Source organism: Chanodichthys erythropterus, chromosome 5 (assembly GCF_024489055.1).
Source record: "Chanodichthys erythropterus isolate Z2021 chromosome 5, ASM2448905v1, whole genome shotgun sequence".
Classification (NCBI taxonomy): Eukaryota; Metazoa; Chordata; class Actinopteri; order Cypriniformes; family Xenocyprididae; genus Chanodichthys; species Chanodichthys erythropterus.
In genome coordinates, this window is record NC_090225.1 from 17189377 (window position 1) to 17210000 (window position 20624).

The 20624-nt window shown below is 35.9% G+C and overlaps 1 protein-coding gene across 6 annotated transcripts in view; it reads left to right on the forward strand.

Annotated features, from left to right (window-relative positions):
* Nucleotides 1-418: 418 nt before the first annotated feature.
* rin2a (Ras and Rab interactor 2a) overlaps nucleotides 419-20624 on the forward strand; it is a 40516-nt gene continuing 20310 nt past the window's right edge. For 3 of the 6 annotated variants that reach the window (XR_010895209.1, XM_067386311.1, XM_067386315.1), the window contains exons 1-3: nucleotides 419-743; nucleotides 3474-3561; nucleotides 16287-16385. Coding sequence is in view for 5 of the 6 variants with exons in the window: in XM_067386311.1 (XP_067242412.1) it covers nucleotides 16326-16385 (60 nt within the window). In the remaining variant the exon portion in view is untranslated. Of the gene's footprint in view, nucleotides 744-2437; nucleotides 2489-3473; nucleotides 3562-16286; nucleotides 16386-19121; nucleotides 19183-20624 lie in introns of those variants that run through there. The other 3 variants (XM_067386313.1, XM_067386312.1, XM_067386314.1) reach the window with 3 other exon arrangements.

Consider the following 20624-nt stretch of genomic DNA (forward strand, 5'->3'; position numbering starts at 1 on the left):
GTAAACAAGATGCTGCAAAGAAAATGAACAGAATAAGAACCAAATCTTTTGTACAACCTCCTAGAAATTATGATATTATGTCTATTAGACAAGTCCTATAGGAATCTTATAGGAATGGTTCCAAAATATGATAGAAATTCTAATTAGAATCCTGTACATTTTTTTTTTATTATTATTATTGGAATCCTTTAGGATTTTTTGACAAAGATTGGAAATGACAATTAACACTTTTTTGTAATATGTAGGCCTATATAATAAAACATGTGAGTGATATATTTTTAGAGACTTTATTAAGCAACTGAGACTTAAAGTGAAAATTGAGCCCTACAGGTCATTTATTTAATTATTTTCGATATGTGCAGTTTTGATCCTCCATTTTTTTCCACTGTCTTTCCGGTTCTTTCATGTTCTTCTCTGAGTAACATCAATGGTTGCTGGGTCTAACAAAGACTTTTTCCCTTCCAAAGACATTCCCAGCTGGAACACGTGACGTGAAACTCAATGCACATCAACTTTTGTTCTCCTCCTGGAGTTTGTTTTTGCCGGGAGAGGTCGCATGCTTTAACACAGCTTTAAGCTAGATGAGTCTTTCTTGCGAAGTACAAGGAAACAACCTCGCCTCGGTCATGTAGGAACATCTAAAACTGTTTACAGCAATCGAGCCTTTGGAGAAACATCATCCAGCTCTTATTAATGCGTAAATGTGCTTTTGTTTGCGGGTGTTTTGGTTTCGACCCGTCGAGGTGAGTCCCACACACTAACAAGTTACCTCAAGACTGCGGCGAGTTTTTTTCTTTTTTTTTTAAACACATTTGTCTCAGATGCATTTAAAGCGTAAATATTAGCCGTGATAGTAATGTTGTTTTTAAACATGTTGAGTTTATAATGTTAAGCATAGTTGAATTATGTTTAGTGTCACCACCTGCTTTGTGGTCATGGATCAAAACTATAGGCTATTGTTATTGTTGCCAGTCGGTGATTGTACAGGTTACGGTGTACAGTGGTAACAAAAAATGGTCTCTTAGGAACATTAATGTGATGTGTTGTGTTGTTTAATGTCATCATGATGTTTTGAAAGTCTCAAGACCTTTAAAACGTACTGTATAGTACTATATGCCACTATATGCCAGCTTATCCAAGCCCAAAATGTTGTCATGAGCATGAGTCAGCTTAGGCTTTGACACATTCATATTCTTTTGTGAAGGGTATATAAACAGTAAATGTGTGGATTACTCAATCAAAACTGTAGTACAGCACTGAAAAGAGCATTTTTGTATTATTAGAATAGGCATTTTATTTGAAAGCTTTCATGGTAAAAAATTGTTTGAAAGATCATATCATATTCGAAAACTGCATGCTCATCCTCATATATGCCCCATTGTGAACTCTAAAAGAGAGGAAGTAAACTTATTTTTGGGGTCAAGTTAGTAGCCTCAGTGTCCTGACCTCATATATATATATATGTATATGTATATGTATATATGTATATATGTATGTATATATATATATGTATATATGTATATATATATATATATATGTATATATGTATATATATATATATGTATATATGTATATATATATATATACACATTTGTTAAGTTTATTAAATCAAAATGTAAGGCTCTGTAAAATATTTTTGGCAAATCTACTAAAACTAGCATTTGAGTGTACTTTGTGTGTGTGTGTCCCGGTTTTGCCTGTATTGTGTGGACCAAATGTCCCCTGATCGTAAAACCTGAAATCAACATTTGGGGGAGCAGCCAAGAGTCCCTATGAGGAAAATAGCTTAATAAACATTCTAAATAATGTCTTAAAGTATACAAATGCAAAGAAAAAGTTTGCATTAAAAGACAGAAAATTAAGCCTGTATAAAAACAATAGAAACCAATGGAAATTCATTGTGTGGGTAATTACATATTCGCCATTTGAGCTTTATACATTTATTCTCTCTTACTGCTGTCAGAAAAATTGATGACATTCATTGCTAACTTGTTTCTAAAAAATCTTCCCACCAGACTTTTGTTTCTTCCCCACCAATATTTCAGCAGTGGCTCTGAGGCCTGTTAAGAGGATTAGTCTCAGGCAAAGGGAAGTAACTTAAATGATTTTGCCCAGAATTATGCGTCACTTGACAAGAATTTCAGAGTTGTGCAGTCAGTGACTAGCATTGGATTAGTTTGGCAAGAGAATGTTTTGATCCATTTCATTTCTCTATACATGATACCAGTCGTATTTATTTAAGCTGCGGGTTTCCCGGAATTGCTTACGGCTGAGGTGTCAGCCGTGACTGAGGTGTCTTCATAATGGTAATTCTGTGCACTGTGATTTGTCAGCATAATTTTAGTGCCTGCTGACAGTATTGAGAGATTTTATACTGATTTTAGTGAATATGGTGGGCATGTGATTAAATAGCTTGACAACTTTAATGCGACATTCTCTCATGTTCAGCCGATCAGAGCAATGAATGCAAAGTGAGAGAGATAATAAGGTAATGAGATTTAGATCAATTCTGTGGTTAAACTAGATCAGATTTAGTTTAACCACAGATTTGGAACATATAAGCCAAAGACTCACACAGAGTGATGTTGTAGTGTTTTAGCTGTCAAAGTGCACATCATTTTAGTGTTTTTTACTTAAACATTTTCTTGCTTGCTTCCTTTCAGGTACGTACTGTTCAATTTGTTTATTCATTTATTTAATGCACTATTGTTCAAAGGTTTGGGGTAGGTAAGATTTTTTTTTTTTTTTTTTAAGAAATAATAATTATTTTTTTCAATAAGGATTGATTAAATGTATCAAAAGTGTAAAAAAGACATTTATAAAGTTACCAAAGAGTTCTATTTCAAATAAACCCTGTTATTTATTTATTTTTTTCTGGAAAATGAAATGGATGTATCAGTTTCCATAAAAATATTAAGCAGCACAACTGTTTTTCACATTCATAAGAAATGTTTCTTGAGCGCTAAATCAGCATATTAGAATGATTTCTGAAGGGTCATGTGACACTAAAGACTGGAGTAACAATGCGGAAGATTCAGCTTTGCCATTACATGAGCAAACTTCATTTTAAAACGGAACATTTTATTGTTTTAAATTTTAATGTTATTTTCAATTGTAATAAGTTTTCACAATATTACTGTTTTAATGTATTTTTGATCAAATATATGCAGCTTTGGTGAGGATAAGAGACTTAAGTCACACTGACCCCAAACTTTTATGCGCGCACTGAATATTTTTGCCTTGTATACATTTTGTGGGCCAACACAGAGCAAACCTCAGATATTTGAAACGCTGAGACCCGTTGGGACTAGTGCTGTTTTGAAGCAGATAATGCCATCACAAAAACAACCCATAAAAAAAAAAAAAACTCACTCGCATTCCAGTCTTGTCAAACTTTGTCTGGCTGTGCGCATCTGAAAATATGGGGAAAAAACTGATTTTTTTTTTTTCTGTCTTCTCTTTATGTTCTGTAGGAATAGTGAAATACTACAAATGGAGGAATTCATGATGAAAGAGAAACTGGAAGCGATACATTAAAGTAGAGGAAGCCACACAGATTAGGTAAGGGGAGCTGCCTTCACATGTCTGCTTCTTAAGTGTGATTTATTTGAACAAGATCTAATGGTTTATCTGTTTTTCCTACTGAAGCATGACTGTAGTCCGCACATGCAGACCTCATTTTCTCTTAAAGGAATGTTTCAGCTTCGATACCATTAAGCTCAACCAGCAGCTTGTATGGCATAATGTCAGTTACCACAGAAAATTATTTGGACTTACCATACTTAACCATTTCTGATGATAAAACCAGCCAGAAACAATCTTAACAAAAGCTTTCTGCTACAGTACGTCTTTTACTGACAGCACAGCAGGTGAAGCTGATGAACTAGCAACACCCACAGATGTTACAATTTCACAGCTCAGATTACACTTTTTATGAAAGAAAAAAAAAATTGAGGTTCACTGTCTGGTAAATTCTATTATAAGTGGCTTATTATAAGTACTTTACTTACTTTCTTATGGTAATAGATATTATACATCAAATGATCTATTGAGCTTTTAAAAAATGTTGTTTAGAGGAATACTAAGCTTGTTTGTAGCTTCAGTGACAACAAGGACAATCTATTTATATATGTGTGTTCGCTTATATTCTTCCTTTTAACTGGAATATGGTACATCCTCATACTTCATAGTTTGGATGATGTGATGTAGCTGGAATCCAGCTTTAGCAATGAAACTTGTTTGGTTTCTTCAGTGTTGCTATTTTGGTATTTAAAAACTTTCAAGCAGGTTTGTTGTCTTGGTAGGGAGAGGTTACGGTATGTTTTATGGAAATAAAAGCGATAAATGTAAACCTGTGGGCTGGATCAAAGATAGTATTTGCGCTTAAAACCTCTCCTTATCGTGATAACCTGCTTTAGACCTTTTCTAAAGACAATGAGAAAGGGATAATAATAGCTTGATGGGCAAGTTGCGGCAATTGTTTTCCTCTGTGGATGATCGTTCCGTATCCAGTCCAAGACTCCAGAAATGATATCAGTCAGGAAGCTGCCAGTCTGCCAAGAGCCTTTCCCACGGAATCACCTCACGCTTTACACTGCACTGTCTGAATGAGAGGCCTCTTTGTGTCTGACACAGAAACTTAGAACCGGAGATGGAGATACTGAGTAAAAGAGAGAGAAAGGGTTGGTTCTGAGGAGTAGGAAACTTTTAAAGTAGATCAAAAGCTGCATTTGGAGCCAGATTCAAGGCTATAGAGGAAAGGAAACTTGATGAAACAGAATGAAAGATGTGCACAAAGCACTTGAATGCAAGAACAGCCCAATATATGAGTCTGGAATTTGTCAGCACATGTATAAATCGTTGTTTGATCCTCATTTTGTCTGGTTATTGCTCTGGGACATGCTATGTGGGGTGGAGCTGGCCACATCCTGTAGAGAGCTGGCCTTTGCCTGCTCCCTCTGAGTGTGTGTTTATGTGGTTCTCCTGTCTGTGTGTCTGGGGATCTGGGGATCACGGCCCTTCCCATGTTGTGAGCAGGCCTCGATATGCTTGAGATAAAACTTTGTGAAATAATACATGCAAGGAATCAGATCTAAATGGTCATCTTTTAGCCTTATATTATGCAGTCTGACCAGTGGCATTCAGATGGATTGGATTTGTTGGTCTGTGCTGCAGACTGCGGTAACAAGAAGCTATTTTGAGTGTTTATTCACTTTTTTTCCTGCTTTTGCAGCTGTGCCTGTTAATGTCATTTTTCTAAGCCTTTCTGAGTCTCTCCTCAATCCTTTCAGACAGCAGCAGGAGACTAAGCTACAAAAACACTTTAGCTTGAATAAACTGTCAGTCAGATTTTGGGTCTTCAGGGGTTTTTATTATTGTAATTTTTAAGTTTGTGCATTCTGAAACTGCATTAACGGTTTTAGTACACTTGACTCTGAATCCTGAAGGGGTGGTTGCAAAAAAGTGCCATTTCTGGAGATCAGACTCAAACACACAGATGTTCCTGAGTGAATCAGTTTGTTTGAACGAATCGGTTGAGTGAATCCTCTATTGACTCTCTAATAAAAACTGTCACTTGTTTCAATTTATTAAATGATTCAATGACTCCACACTTGTTTAGGGTGCTTCTCAATTAAGTCCCTAGCTTCCTAGATCGTGAACCAGTATATCGTGTACACAAATTCAGGCACTGGTAAGGACAGTAATCACCCTGGCCCTCTGACCCTCTGTTTCTGGCGACGTGACAACATCCTCATTGTACAACATCACTACTGGTATTTATAAACAGCAGCAGACCTGATATCTTTATTATATTAGTTTGCAGTGTCATCTAAAGTGCATTATGATTAATACTTTGCTTGTTACATATACTTACAGCATTTCAGACTGAAAGTCATAAAATGCAAAACAATGCAGGTGCAATTTACTTCTCATTTAACTAATCCAGGGCTGTCACTAATGATTATTTTTGTAATCGAGTAAATGGTCAATTATTTTGACAATTGAGTATTTGGATAATATTTTTTTTTGTGGTAATTAAAATAGACCTAAGTGAACAATAGCTTAAAATGACTTAAAATACATATAATAACAATGAGACAATAATAATAAGTTTAAATAAAGTGTCAAAAGCAAGTAATTTTATGGTTTTATTGAACAACACTGTTATAATACATAATATTATAAACAATCAACTTATATACATTATGTATTATAAAAACTGCCTGCAAAGGGGCCAACAGCCTGGTGATTGTTGTTGTGACACTTTACAGCATGATCAAATTCTTGTTTGTTTAAAGGATTATTTCACTTCAGAATTAAAATTTCCTGATAATTTACTCACCCCATGTAATGCAAGATGTTTTTGTCTTTCTGTCTTCAGTCGAAAAGAAATTAAAGGTGCCCTAGATTCAAAAATTGAATTTACCTCGGCATAGTTAAATAACAAGAGTTCAGTACATGGAAATGACATACAGTGAGTCTCAAACTCCATTGTTTCCTCCTTCTTGTGTAAATCTCATTTGTTTAAAAGACCTCAGAAGAACAGGCGAATCTCAACATAACACAGACTGTTACATAACAGTCGGGGTGTACGCCCCCAATATTTGCATATGCCAGCCCATGTTCCCAACATTATGAAAGGCATTAGACAAGGGAAGCCAGTATTAACGTCTGGATCTGTGCAGAGCTGAATCAACAGACTAGGTAAGCAAGCAAGAAGAACAGGGAAAATGGCAGATGGAGCGATAATAACTGACATGATCCATAATATCATGATATTTTTAGTGATGTTTGTAAATTGTCTTTCTAAATGTTTCATTAGCATGTTGCTAATGTACTGTTAAACATTTTTAAACACTTGCAGTCTGTATAATTCATAAACACAACTTCATTCTTTATAAATCTCTCCAACAGTGTAGCATTAGCCGTTAGCCACAGAGCACAACTCATTCATAATCAATGTAAAAATCAAAATAAACACTGTACTTACGCGATTAGACATGCTGCATGACGAACACTTTGTAAAGATCCATTTTGAGGGTTATATTAGCTATGTGAACTTTTTTTTATGTTGTTTAAGGCAAGCGCGAGCTCTTGGGGCGTGGAGCACCAGATTTAAAGGGCCACACACCCTTAATCGGCTCATTTCTAATTATGCCCCAAAATAGGCAGTTAAAAAATGAATAAAAAAAAAATAAAAATCTATGGGGTATATTGAGCTGAAATTTCACAGACACATTCAGGGGACACCTTAGACTTATATTAAATATTTAAAAAAAAAGTTCTAGGGCACCTTTAAGGTTTTTGAGGAAATTCCAGTTTTAGTGCAGCTTCAAAGGGCTCTACACGATCCCAGATGAGGAGTAAGTCCAGTGAAAGGATCTGTCATTTCCAAAAAAATAAAATAAAAATGTATATACTTTTTAACCAACACATGTTCGTCTTGCACTGCTCTGCGATTGCACCATGCATGACGTAATCATGTTGGAAAGGTCACATGTGACGCAAGCAGAAGTGGAAAAACTCCATCTCATTTTCTCCTCCAACTTCAAAATTGTCCAGCATCATTGTTTTACCTTTTTTGTAAAGAGCGTTTGACTTAGTCTTTGCATGTTCGCTTTGTTGACACTGGATCGGTACTTCCGCCTACGTCACGTGTGACCTTCCCAACGTGATTACGTAATGCGTGGCACGTCGCAGAGCAGTGCAAGGTGAGCGTTTGTGGTTAAAAAGTATATAAAAATAATTTTTGAATGAACCGGTGTGTTTGAACAAAAGAATTGAGTAAATGATTTAATAGTGTCTCACTAGTGCTAGTATGCGGTTCCAAATTGTGCAAGTGTGTTTTAACAAATCACTGTAAATGATTCAATGATTAATACTCCATCTACTGGCGTATTAATGTAACTTGCAGAATGTGTCACTCAAAAATCTCCATCACTAATGCACACTCTGACAGTCTGTCTGGGACATGCAACGCAGACAAGTGGAATGATATAGACATAGTGTTTGGCAGTTTAAAATGGATATTCTGTTTTCACAATAACATTGAAACTACTAAATAACTGTAACCATAGTGACAGCAAATAAAGTAAATATCAAAGATGGTGTCAGCATAAAAACAGAAATGTCTTGTTATTAATTGACACAGTGAACAAATGTAATAGAGGTGTGAGTTTATGCCTCAAGTTTTATTATAGGTGGCTTTACATTAGTGTACAGCACAATATTCGGCATTTGGGTTGTAAACAGACCACAAAACCGATTAGAGACGCACTGATGGAGGAAAGACTGGATATAAATCTTTGGATCACAGCTTGCATCTCCGTCTCTTTAAGTTACGTACACACCACTTGAAAAGAGTTGCATGTAAAATATGTTGATGTTGTTTCTGAAGCAGGGATGTCTGTAGTGTGTGGCATTTTTAACTGTTGTTTTCTCAAGGCTGCTGTCGCCCTTGGGCGGGTAGAGCTCTCTACAGGCTCTGAGCAAAGCTGGATTTTTTCCAGCTGGGTTTTTGTGAGGTGGAGGGCCATGTAGCAGCAGGGTCCTAACACAGTGCCAGATGACTTTATTATCCAATAGAAACACATTCTCTATTCTCTCTCCCTTCCCCTTCTTGCATACTGTCTAACCACTGTGTCAGACTTGAGGGTGATTTATTAGTATAATGCTTTGAATGTGTTGTAATTTATCCTAGTTAGGGTCTCACTAACATATTGTAAATGTTCAGTATGTTAACAATTAAGTTGGTTCTAAAATTCTATCCCAAGAATATGGGGGACTCGAGGGAAATTAAAAAATGTAGCATGATGATTAAAATAATTTTAGGGTGATTTATAAACTCTCAACACTCCACTGCACTGCATGGGACATATTTTATTGTTTGCTTTTGTTTAGACTTTCATTTGTTTGGTGTTAAATATTACTCACAAGATCTCTTCAATACAAACATAGACTATACAAACTGCACGTCTAGTTTCATTAGCTGTGAATCACAATTTGAGTCTAAACCAACACATTTCCAGTTCAACAGGATTGGAAAGACTTCATCATTCAGCAACAAGCTGTGACTTCCTATTTCAGTAGCATTAACAGGAATGAGGCAAAAGCCCATTGCTCAATTGCTTAATGATTATACAGATGCACTTTGATTGCAAAGCATCATCATATTTTTTTTTTCTTTACACCGATTGCTAGAATGTGGATAGATCCTATTAATCCACAATAGAAGATCCAGCTGATATTTTACTAATGATTTTTTTCCACCCCTGGAAGTCAGCCGACATTGGCTTAATGTAGCACCATCTTGTATATGTTACATATTACCACGCTTGTTTGTACAGTTTTAACCACTTCCCTTTTTTTCTGTGCTTCTAATATGTAAAGCTGCTTTGAAACAATTACCAATTGTAAAAGCGCTATATAAATAAATTTTGACTTGACTTGACTTGACTAATGATGAGAGTAAATTAAGTTGGTGAATATTGTGCTGTTTCTGGGCCCCTAACACAAGAGTAAGTGCTGTTGCTCAACTCGCATACAAAGTTAGCTAGTCATAGAGTTTGATTTACTGTACATCAAACTGTTAAAGGAACATTAGCTGAAAAAAGAGAAAGGGTGGAAAACATGAAAATGTTTGTTTTTTTGGTGCACAAAACTTTGACTAACATTATACCTTAAGGGGAAAAATATTGAATGATGTGTCCCTTTTGTTTTTTAAATTAATACTTTTATTCAGCAAGACTAAATTAAATAGATCAAAATATTAAATGTTAAATAGATCAAAAGTGACAGTAAAGACATTTTTAATGTTACAAAAGATTTCTAATTGAAATAAATGCTGTTCTTTTGAACTTCAAAAAATCCTGAACATTTTTATCATGATTTCCACAAAAATATTAAGTAGCACAACTGTTTTCAACATTGATAATAATATGAAATGTTTCTTGAGCACCAAATCAGTGTATTAGAATGATTTCTGAAGGATCATGTGACACTGAATACTGACGTAATGATGGTGAGAACTCCATCACAAGAATAAATTATATTTTAATATATTATTTTAAATTGTAGTAATATATCACAATATTCCTATTGTTTTTACTGTGTTTTGGTGAGCATAAGAAACACCTTTCAAAAACATACGGGACCCCAAACGTTTGAACATTAGTGTAAATGTGTATGCTGATGTATTATGATTGCACAAGATGTAACATTAAGGGAATATAATCACAAGGAAACACAATGTTGTACAGAATGTCAGCATAAGTAAATCAAGAAATCCATCTTTGGGCGAACTATCCCTTTAATGAAGTGTGGATTTTGTTTGTGTGTGTCACAGTTGATTTTTGTTTCTCAAGTCATGTCTTTACTCATGCTGAATCCAAGCAATATTTCAAGGCTGTCTGTCAACTCTGTTATAGTGCTTTTTTCAGTGGCATTTTAGTTGTTTTGACCTAAAAACTGTTCACTGTCAAGCTTACTTTAACATATTAAGTTCATGTTTACATCAGCTCAGATACCAGAAATACCATACCAGAGAAAAACAGAGTTGTCTCGCTCACATATTTGTTATATTTGTTCTCCTTGTTTATATCTCAGCCCCTTTAATTGCTTGCAAGCTCCATTTCCTGTCAGGCACTGCCAGGTCTCGCCAGACTACAGAAAATCCTCTCTGCTACCAAGCACCTGTTATGTGTGCAGGACACAGAGACGCTCTGTGCCTCATAGTTCAGATGTGCCTCTGTGTGGGTCGAACAGCCCAGCTGAGCAGTCTCCTACAGCAACACACACTCACATCGAGGCCGTAACCATGTCTTAGTGTGTATATATATATATATATATATATATATATATATATATATATATATATATATATATATATATATATATATATATATATATAATTATTTAAATATTTAAAATGCTAACGTTCTCTTATTAGTATATCAGGGCTTGACATTAACTTTTGCTCACCAGCCACTGTGGCTAGTGGTTTTTCCAAAGTTACTAGCCACTCAGCATTTTCACTGGCCACAATTTTGCTGTTGGTAAATTACATTTTATATGATTAAAGTTGACTTTGACATGCTAAAATTACTTGATTTTAAGTAATTTTTCTTGATTTAGCTAGATTTAAAACCTTTCAAATGCAGTTTGACCACCCAAATCAAGACTACATGGTATATCAGCTGGTATGTACAGGTGGGCAATATGACCATAATAGGCCTATGAGAAATTTTATAATTTAATTTTTTTTTTTTTTTTTTTTTTTTTTTGTTAGGCTATATAAAAAGAATAACGTAGCAAATTAGCAAATTACAAATACAATATTAAATAAAATAAAAAAAAATATCAGATACAGTAGGTTTATTTAACATGTATACATTTATTTAACTTCTTTTGTTGTTTGATTAACATTAATGAGACGGGTATTCACTTGGGCTGCTGAATGCATGGGTGTAATATACTGACACATATCCAGTTTTTACCCACCTGTTTACATCCACTTAATCCATAACCGACTATATTCACGCGAGATAACTAACTTACTCCACATGGAGTAAGTTAAATTTGGACATTTTGACATCTGTGTGTGCATGTATTTGACTATTCCGGTGCAAAAGATCTGATCTCGCGTGACAGAGAGAGAGAGAGCGCACGCAAGAGAGCGCTTATGATGTTTGCCATTCAGCGCAGTTCCGCCAATCCCACCTTCACTGACTGCAAGTTAATCAGTAACGAATTATGATTGGATTGTAATTTTGTGCTATGACAAGCTTAGCTATCTTTGATTAGGCAGTAGACTGAAAATATATTCAACCTGCCAGAGTGGCTAGTGGGAGTGGCTTACCCGCCACAGCTGAAATCTACCCGCATTTGGCGGGTTGGCGGGTGTTAACGTCAAGCCCTGAGTATGTTTATGTTGAAAACTGTTGTATTCGTTATCCCCCTCAATCTCCAATTAATCAAACACACATCTCTACAATCCTTTACTGCATCAAAAAACTTGGCCTTACCTTCTGATTAGTTGGATTGAGAGCGTTGCACGACAATTAGAGACTTCAAGGTGGAGTCCACACCAGCTCAGTCAGGATCCGATGCTCTTGAAACTCGATGGAAGTTATTTAATTACAGGTACTGATAATAGTTTATTTATAAGTAATTTCACTCTGAGATTTGTTTAGAGAGGTTTACGAATCACCAAATACAATGGTTTCGGTTTAATAACAAGATACAGAATAAAAATACAAAACATAAAGGCGAGATAGTCTTCACCTGAGTTGTGGCAAACTTCTGTTGCAATTTCTCCACTATATATATAGTTTCCAAAGATCACATCCTCTTTTCAACTTAAACATTTCCTTATTTGTAAACAGGGGTACAGCCCCTTACACTTCAGTTTCCTGTTGTATGCAAAGTATAAGATACAAAGTTTAACTACAGCCTGCCTAGCAACACCTTTTGCAGGCTGCGTCACATTCTGCGAATTTTAACACATTTGAATTACTTGAACTTGAGACCTTCACGTTAGTTTCCTTTAACACTTCTAGTTAAAGTAAAAACATAGAAACTCGGATGGTTTCGATTAACACTTCTAGATATAATAAATTCTTCTCAGTTAGTTCTTAGAAAATTCTAAGGTTTTGGCATGGATAATTAAGAAATTCCTAATTATTGGAGAGTGCTTGTCCCTCTCAGTGTCTATGGTAGTTACGACGCACACACACAAACTGAGTGTTGAACCTTTTGTACAATGGTAAAAGCCAGCACACTATAACAAATGTCCCTGTTTTGTTGGAAACGAGATAAAAGTTAGCCTTTAGTTTAGTGTTTGCAGTTGTTGACATTTTAAATGGCACACTAACAAAGGCTGTTCCTTTCAACTGTAATTTTCTGTGTATCCCAGTGCCGTGACATCCCTATTGAGATGATAGCGGTTGAGGGAGATAAACGACCAATTGAACTGGACTCTCTCTCTCTCCCTCTGCGTGTCTGTGCTCCACAGTGGCCAGTTAATAACTTTTCCTGTGTTTATTTTGCCCGTGCTGGCAGTCCAAGGAGTTTCCTGTTTACTCACCAAGCCGAATGTGCGTGCGTCTCGTTGAGTCTTTCAAAAACTGATTCAGGCACAGAAACGGGATGACGCAAGGTAAATAACAGCTTGCTTTCTCTGGTTGACATACTGAGCAGGGCACAAAAATGGCTTGCTTGATCACATGAGACCATTGTGAGAGAGTTTCAAGCCAGATGATGGAACTGTTATTTGTTTTGCATCGATGCAATTGTTTCCAGCAAATGTGCATAATAGCTGTGGACTATATAATGTTGGCAGCCCAAGCAGAAAAAAAATGTTATTGCTGAGCCCTGCTGAGGAAAGATGAATGTGTGTTGTGATGCCTCATTACAGCAACAACATGAGGTGAAGCCTCTTCACAGAGAGGAGTAGATTAACATGTCAAACTCAATCCATATCTGTCAGCACAGGAACAACGCTTCACAAGAATACCTGGACCTCACTCAGACTTCTCTTCCAGTATTTAGGGATTGTGGTACTGAATTGTGCTACAGTCTGAACTAAGGCACTGCTGATTATTGGCTCTGGAGGACACAAGAGTCCCTGTCAATATGTGCAGAAGAAAGCAAAGGTTTGGGAGGAGATGCTGGCTCTTTTCAAAGCTTCTGATGGTCACATCAAAGGCTTTGTGAGCCGAGCTCCACATGTGAGCCACGATTTTCCCTCTAGTGTCGGCACCCAGACAGCAGCTTTGTCTTAGCTCAATACATAAATTCAACCAGTGAAAAAAGTCTTTGTGTTTCCTTTGTCGACAGTAAGAGTGGAGTCAGGTTTACACTGTGCAAGCAAAGACTGTGCTGTCTGTGAAGGAAAAAGCTGTTGTGCATAAGTCAGACAGCTGTGCTGGATCAAAGCTTTTCTGGGTGTTGGGGATCTGCAGCATCTGGAAGTGGGTCAGCGCTGGCTCTAGCTCCAGCTGATGACAATCTTCTGCAGCAGTAGAGACGCTGCAACAAAGTGACCTGCAGAGGCAGTGTGGCTGTTTTTAATTGCTGTATTGTTTGCAGTTTCTCTGGGAGGGTGTATTTATGTAGCTTACTTTTGCACCAAATTGAATGTTGAAAGCTTTGAGAAATATTTTGAAGTCAAAGAATTTATGTTCTATGTAGGACAATACAAAAAGCTCCCACCATAGTCCTTCCAGCACATTCATAGAAATTAAGTTGTATAATGGCTCATATGGAAGTTGTCATGGTTTTGACATCACGGATCATGCATGACCATTCATGTTCCATATCAATGGTTATTTGGTATTCAGGAACTTTTCACTCTGATGAATGACAGTTTGATCAATTACAATAGAGACTGTTTACATGTTGAAGTCTGAAAGGTACTGTTACAAAAATCTTGATTTAATTCTAACACTGTAATGAAAACATGATTTTGAACCATTGATATTTCTCTGCACTTTATGTATACATTTTCAATTTTTTTTTTGTCCCTGGCTGTATATGCTACCACTGGGGAAAAAAAAAAAAAAAAAAAAAAAAAGGGTTCTGTATGATGTTTTTTAATGTTTTTGTGTCTTTTAAGTCTTTTATGCTCACCACGGCTGCAATGACTCTCTAAAATGAAGGGCCACAATGGAAATAAGTTAATGTAACTTTGTTTTAAGTTTTAATGCAGATGTATTGCTACTTTTTTTTCAAATAAACGTAACTCAAAAGACACAGTAAAAACATTTTTTTTTGCAATTTAAAATAACCATTTTCTATTTTAATATTTTAAAATGTTCTTTATTTAGGCAAAGCTGAGTTTTCAGCATCATTACTCCAGTCTTCAGTGTCACATGATCCTTCAGAAATCATTCTAATATGCTGATTTGCTGCTCAAGAAAACACACATTTATGTATATATTTAAGAGAAATTTGTTATTTATGTACAAATATATTTATATATAATAAAAATTATATAAAAATATAAATAAATACATATACTTTCTCAAATATATACATGCATGTGTTTGTATTTATAGTATATACATAATAATAACACGCATTACTCACACATATATTAGGCAAACTCAAACTTTTATTTAGTATGCGATTAATCGCGATTAACCATTTGACAGCCCTGGTGGAAATGGATATATTTTTCCAAGATTCTTTGATAAATAGAAAGTTTAAAAAAACAGCATTTGTTTGAAACGGATAGAAATCTTTTGTTACAAGGTAAAAAAAAATTACGGTCACTTTTGATCAATTTAATACATCTTTGCTGAGTACAATTCATTTCTTAAAAACTTAGCCCAAACTTTTGAGCTATGAGGAGCAGGATGAAAAAATCAGTGAGATTTCACTGCATTCTACAGTATGAAAAAATTGTTTTTAAACTTTTGACCCAGACTGTACAGTAAATGTCATTTTCAGTAATTTTCAGTGGGTAATCACTACGTTCCAGGGGTTTCATTTTTGCCCATGGTGCTGATTTTGATTCTTACCTGTGCTGAGTCATGCATTCACAGCTGATAATGTGCATTAGAAAGCTTTATGTTCCTCCTACTACTCTCTTCCACCCCCTTTTCTCATGGCTTGACCTTTGCCCTGGTTTTGTCTCAGCTAGTCTCCCAGCTGATCTCTCTCCCTGTATTATGCCTGAAGCTGTTTTGAAAACTTCTTTAGAAAAGTGTGTGGACAAAAGATTTAAACTCGGACTGTCATCTCTGTTTTCTCTAGCAGTAATCCCAAAATCTCTATTCAGATGTGTAGTGCAATTTGTTATTGCTAGGGTATCAATTGATAAATTAATAAAATTAATTATAAGATATGCTGCTTAAAAATATATAGAATCATAGAATGTATATTTATTTATCTTATTATTTATTAAATCTTATTATTTGCAATAAAATGTTTAATTTACAGCCCTAGTTGTAACCTAGATAGTACTAGCAGTTATACACTGCACATCCTTCTTATTATGAGCAATCTAGGGCAAGATGTGTTTGAGCATGTGACTGTGTGAATGTATGAAACAGTGTTGCGTGTGTAAAGGGTGTAGTTTAGGTTAATTCACAAGGCAGGAAATGAGACACAAGTGAAGAGGGCTTTAATGAACTTTAGAGTGTGCATGAGGTGCATGTATGCCAGTGACCATCTCCTGCTATACAAGTCTTGTCTGCTTGTTTCTCTGGCTTATCCATGTGGAATGAGTTGAGATATTCTCTTTCTGGCCTTCAAAATAAAGCATGTGTGTCTGTGATCCACAGAAACCCTGCCCGACACAGAAGAGCTGCATACACCAAATCATGTCTGCAGACACAATGATGCAGTCCTGCCTCATGGACCGGAGCAGCAGCTTTTTTAAGGTAAGGGTTTGAGACACATCGCCACTGTCCTCTGAGCTTTGCCTTGTTTGTCTGTATGTGCCTGCCAGCATGTTCTGGATATGCATTTGCATGTACTGTATTGTATCGTGCATGAGCTTCTCTAACTGAGCCTCCCATATTTGAAAAAAAAAAAAAAAAAATTTTTTGACCCAGTTTACAACAGTGGTCGGTTGCGTAAACTGTTTAGACTAGTCTTACAAGTTTTTTTTTATTTTTTTTTTTTTTTTTTTCTGAAAGACTAGTCATAACTGTTACATAAAATTTAGATCAGTGTAATGTGACTTTTTATAAATAAATAAATAAATAAAAGTAAGCTAGTTGGTAAGCCTAGTTCTTAAAGGGTTAGTTTAGCCAAAAATGAAAATTCTGTCATTAATTACTCACCCTCATTTCTTTTTACACCCGTAAGACCTTTGATCAACTTCAGAACACAAATTAACATATTTTTGTGCACAAAAACGATTTTTTCTCTTCCCTGTCAGTCTCCTACGCTGTTTATATTGTAGACACAGTGCAGCGCTTCCAGGTTCTTAGTCAGAACGCTGACTCAGTATTGGAGAATGAAAGGGAAGAGAAGAAATTGTTGAATAAAGTCGTTATTTTTGTTTTGTTTTTGTGCACAAAAAGTATTCTAGTTGCTTCATAAAATTAAAGGAACACTCCACTTTTTTTGAAAATAGGCTCATTTTCCAACTCCCCTAGAGTTAAACAGTTGAGTTTTACCGTTTTCGAATCCATTCAGCCGATCTCCGGTTCTGGCGGTACCACTTTCAGCATAGCTTAGCATAGTTCATTGAATCTGATTAGACCGTTAGCATCGTGCTTAAAAATGACCAAAGAGTTTTGATATTTTTCCTATTTAAAACTTGACTCTTCTGTAGTTAAATCGTGTACTAAGACCAATAGAAAAGGAAAAGTTGCGATTTTCTAGGCTGATATGGCTAGGAACTATACTCTCATTCAGGCGTAATAATCAAGGAACTTTACTCAGCGTCTCTCACAAACGTCTCCATGGTTGCAAGGCACGTTCCCTGTGCAAGCAGGGGCTCACGGGCGCTGCGTAATATCATTGCACTGCTGCAGCCATGGAACGGCAGCAAAGTTCCTTGATTATTACGCCTGAATGAGAGTATAGTTCCTAGCCATATCAGCCTAGAAAATCGCAACTTTTCATTTTCTGTCGGTCTTAGTACACGATTTAACTACAGAAGAGTCAAGTTTTAAATAGGAAAAATATCAAAACTCTTTGGTCATTTTTAAGCGCGATGCTAACAGTCTAATCAGATTCAATTAACTATGCTAAGCTATGCTAAAAGTGGTACCGCCAGAACCGGAGATTGGCTGAATGGATTCGAAAACGGTAAAACTCAACTGTTTAACTCTAGGGGAGTTGGAAAATGAGCCTATTTTCAAAAAAAGTGGAGTGTTCCTTTAAGGTTGAACCATTGTAGTCACATGAACTATTTTAATAATGTCTTTACTTCCCCTCTATGGAGGGGTCAGAGAGCCTAAAGGATTTCATCAAAAAATATCTTAATTTGTGTTCCGAAGATGAACGAAGGTCTTACGGGTTTGGAATGACATGAGGGTGAATAATTAATAACAGAATTTTCATTTTTGGGTGAACTAACCCTTTAATAAACAGTCTTCAGCAGTGTTATGTTATCTGTTCTATTGTTTGTTAGTTGTCATATTTTTATTGTGTTTTATACTATACTATGTACAGCACATTGGTCAATAGTTGTTTTAATGGTGCTTTATACTGTAAATAAAGTGAAAATGACATTGACAAGTGACATTAATAAACACTTTAATGTAGTGGTTGTGTTTATGCAACTGGCCCCTGGTAATAAAGCTATATTCACACACACACACCATTACCCCCCCCAAATCTGAATGACTTTATTTTGGAACAAAAATAATTTTTGTCCATGCCATCAAAGTTAATAGGTCTGAAATAAAATGTTGTTTTGGACCCCATTGACTTTCATTGTATGGACACAAAATTTTTTCATGTTCCACAGAAGAAACTCCTACAGGTCTGGGACGACCTGAGTAAATGATGATAAAATTTTCATTTTTAGATGAACTCTCCTTTTAAGGTCTACCTCAGGTGACCCCCAATCACTCAAACCTTGTTCAGAAGTAGTCAGGAATGCATCTGACCACATGGCCTACAAATTTTCAACTGAACAGCACTAAAGTTTACATCTTCCACAGTAATGTGCAACCAGCAATAAATGACACACTGTAAACCCCCATCACTGGATGAGTTTGCTTTCAGTAAGTGTCCTACTTTAGAGCCAGACAGAGTGCAGGTTAGTCAGGGCCTCTGGAGAGCACGTGGAATGCTGCTCTGTCTGTTCTCTCTGCCAGCACTAAAGCTGCAGAGCTTAAGAGGTTCTCAGAGGATGATGGATCCAGTTGTTATCTCTGCAAGCTATTCTTCCAACAAACGTAAAGACTTTTTGTGTGAATGTTTATGTAATTGTTTCAGGGTGACCTTACTTATCCTCCAGCATGTGTTGTTATTATTTCATGCAGGAGGAAGTTGTATTTGCAATTGCAAGCTTTGTTACATGTAAACAAATTAGATGCAGCCAAAGGCAAATAAATCAGGCTTTCGCTCCGACACTAATCGGCCGTGACAAATGCATGATAAGATTATAAACGTCAGTGAACAAAAATTTATATTCCTCCTTGTTTCCTTAACAGAAAACACTCCTGTAACATCTCTTCCCTGTCATCAGTTTAGATGATACTTCAGTGGAATGTGGTGAGCAGACTGAATTTTACCTTCGTCATCTATTAAAGGAACAGTTCAACTACAACAACAACAACAACAAGAAAATTCTCTCATCGTTTACTCACCCTTATGTTGTTCCAAACGTGAATTGCTTTCTTGTTTTCTTGGAAGACAGAAGGTGAATTTTCAAAGAATATATGCCTGCCTTTTTCCATATAATGAAATATGGCGTAGAATACCGTTATATGGCAGAAGACTTGAAATATAAGCTATATGGATTACTTTTATGATATTAGATATGCACAATATCAAAGTTCTGGCAGATACTGATAAGTCAACAAATATCTTAAATAATAGGGGGTATATAACAAATAATAGGGGGTCCCCAATAAAACTTAATTATTTAAAGGTGCCCTTGAATTAAAAATTGAATTTATCTTGGCATAGTTGAATAACAAGAGTTCAGTACATGGAAATGACATACAGAGAGTCTCAAACTCCATTGTTTCCTCCTTCTTATGCAAATCTCATTTGTTTAAAAGACCTCTGAAGAACAGGCGAATCTCAACATAACGTAACGTAACAGTCGGGGTGTACGCCCCCAATATTTGCATATCCAGCCCATGTTCAAGGAATTACACAAGGGCAGCCAGTATTAACGTCTGGAGAATCCATTGTAATTCAGAATCAAATGTAAACTTCCAAATAAATACAATACTCACATAATCCGACGCATGCATGCAGTATACATGACAAACACTTTGTAAAGATCCTTTTTGAGGGTTATATTAGCAGTGTAAACTTTGTTTATGCACTGTTTAAGGCAAGCCCGAGCTCCGTGGACGGGGAGCGTGAGCATTTAAAGGGGCCGCAACCTGAATTGGCGCATTTCTAATTATGCCCCAAAATAGGCAGTTAAAAAAATTATCTATGGGATATTTTGAACTGAAACTTCACAGACACATTCAGGGGACACCTTAGACTTATATTACATCTTGTAAAAAAAAAATGTTCGATGGCACCTTTAAATTTTAGGTAACACTTTAGTATGGGGAACATATATTCACTATTAACTATGACTTTTTCCCTCAATAAACTCATAATTTACTGCTTATTAATAGTTAGTAAGGTAGATGTTGTAGTGGGTAAGCTTAGGTATGGGGTAGAATTAAGGGTTGTAGAATATAATACCGATAAGTAAACAGTTATATTTGTTATGACCAATAACCAATAAGTTGGGGGGGTCCCAATAAATCTTCAAATTATTGAAATGTTGTTATATTAACATAACCACTGCTGTATAATATCATTTACTTTAATTTTATGGAAGAAAAAATGGCCAAGATGTTCCTCAGAATTTAAACTTTTGTGTTTAATGGAATAAACATGTTGGAATGACTTGAGGGTGAGTGAAGGATCACTGAATATTCATCTTTAAGTGAACAGTCCCTTTAATTGAATAACTCTGCTGC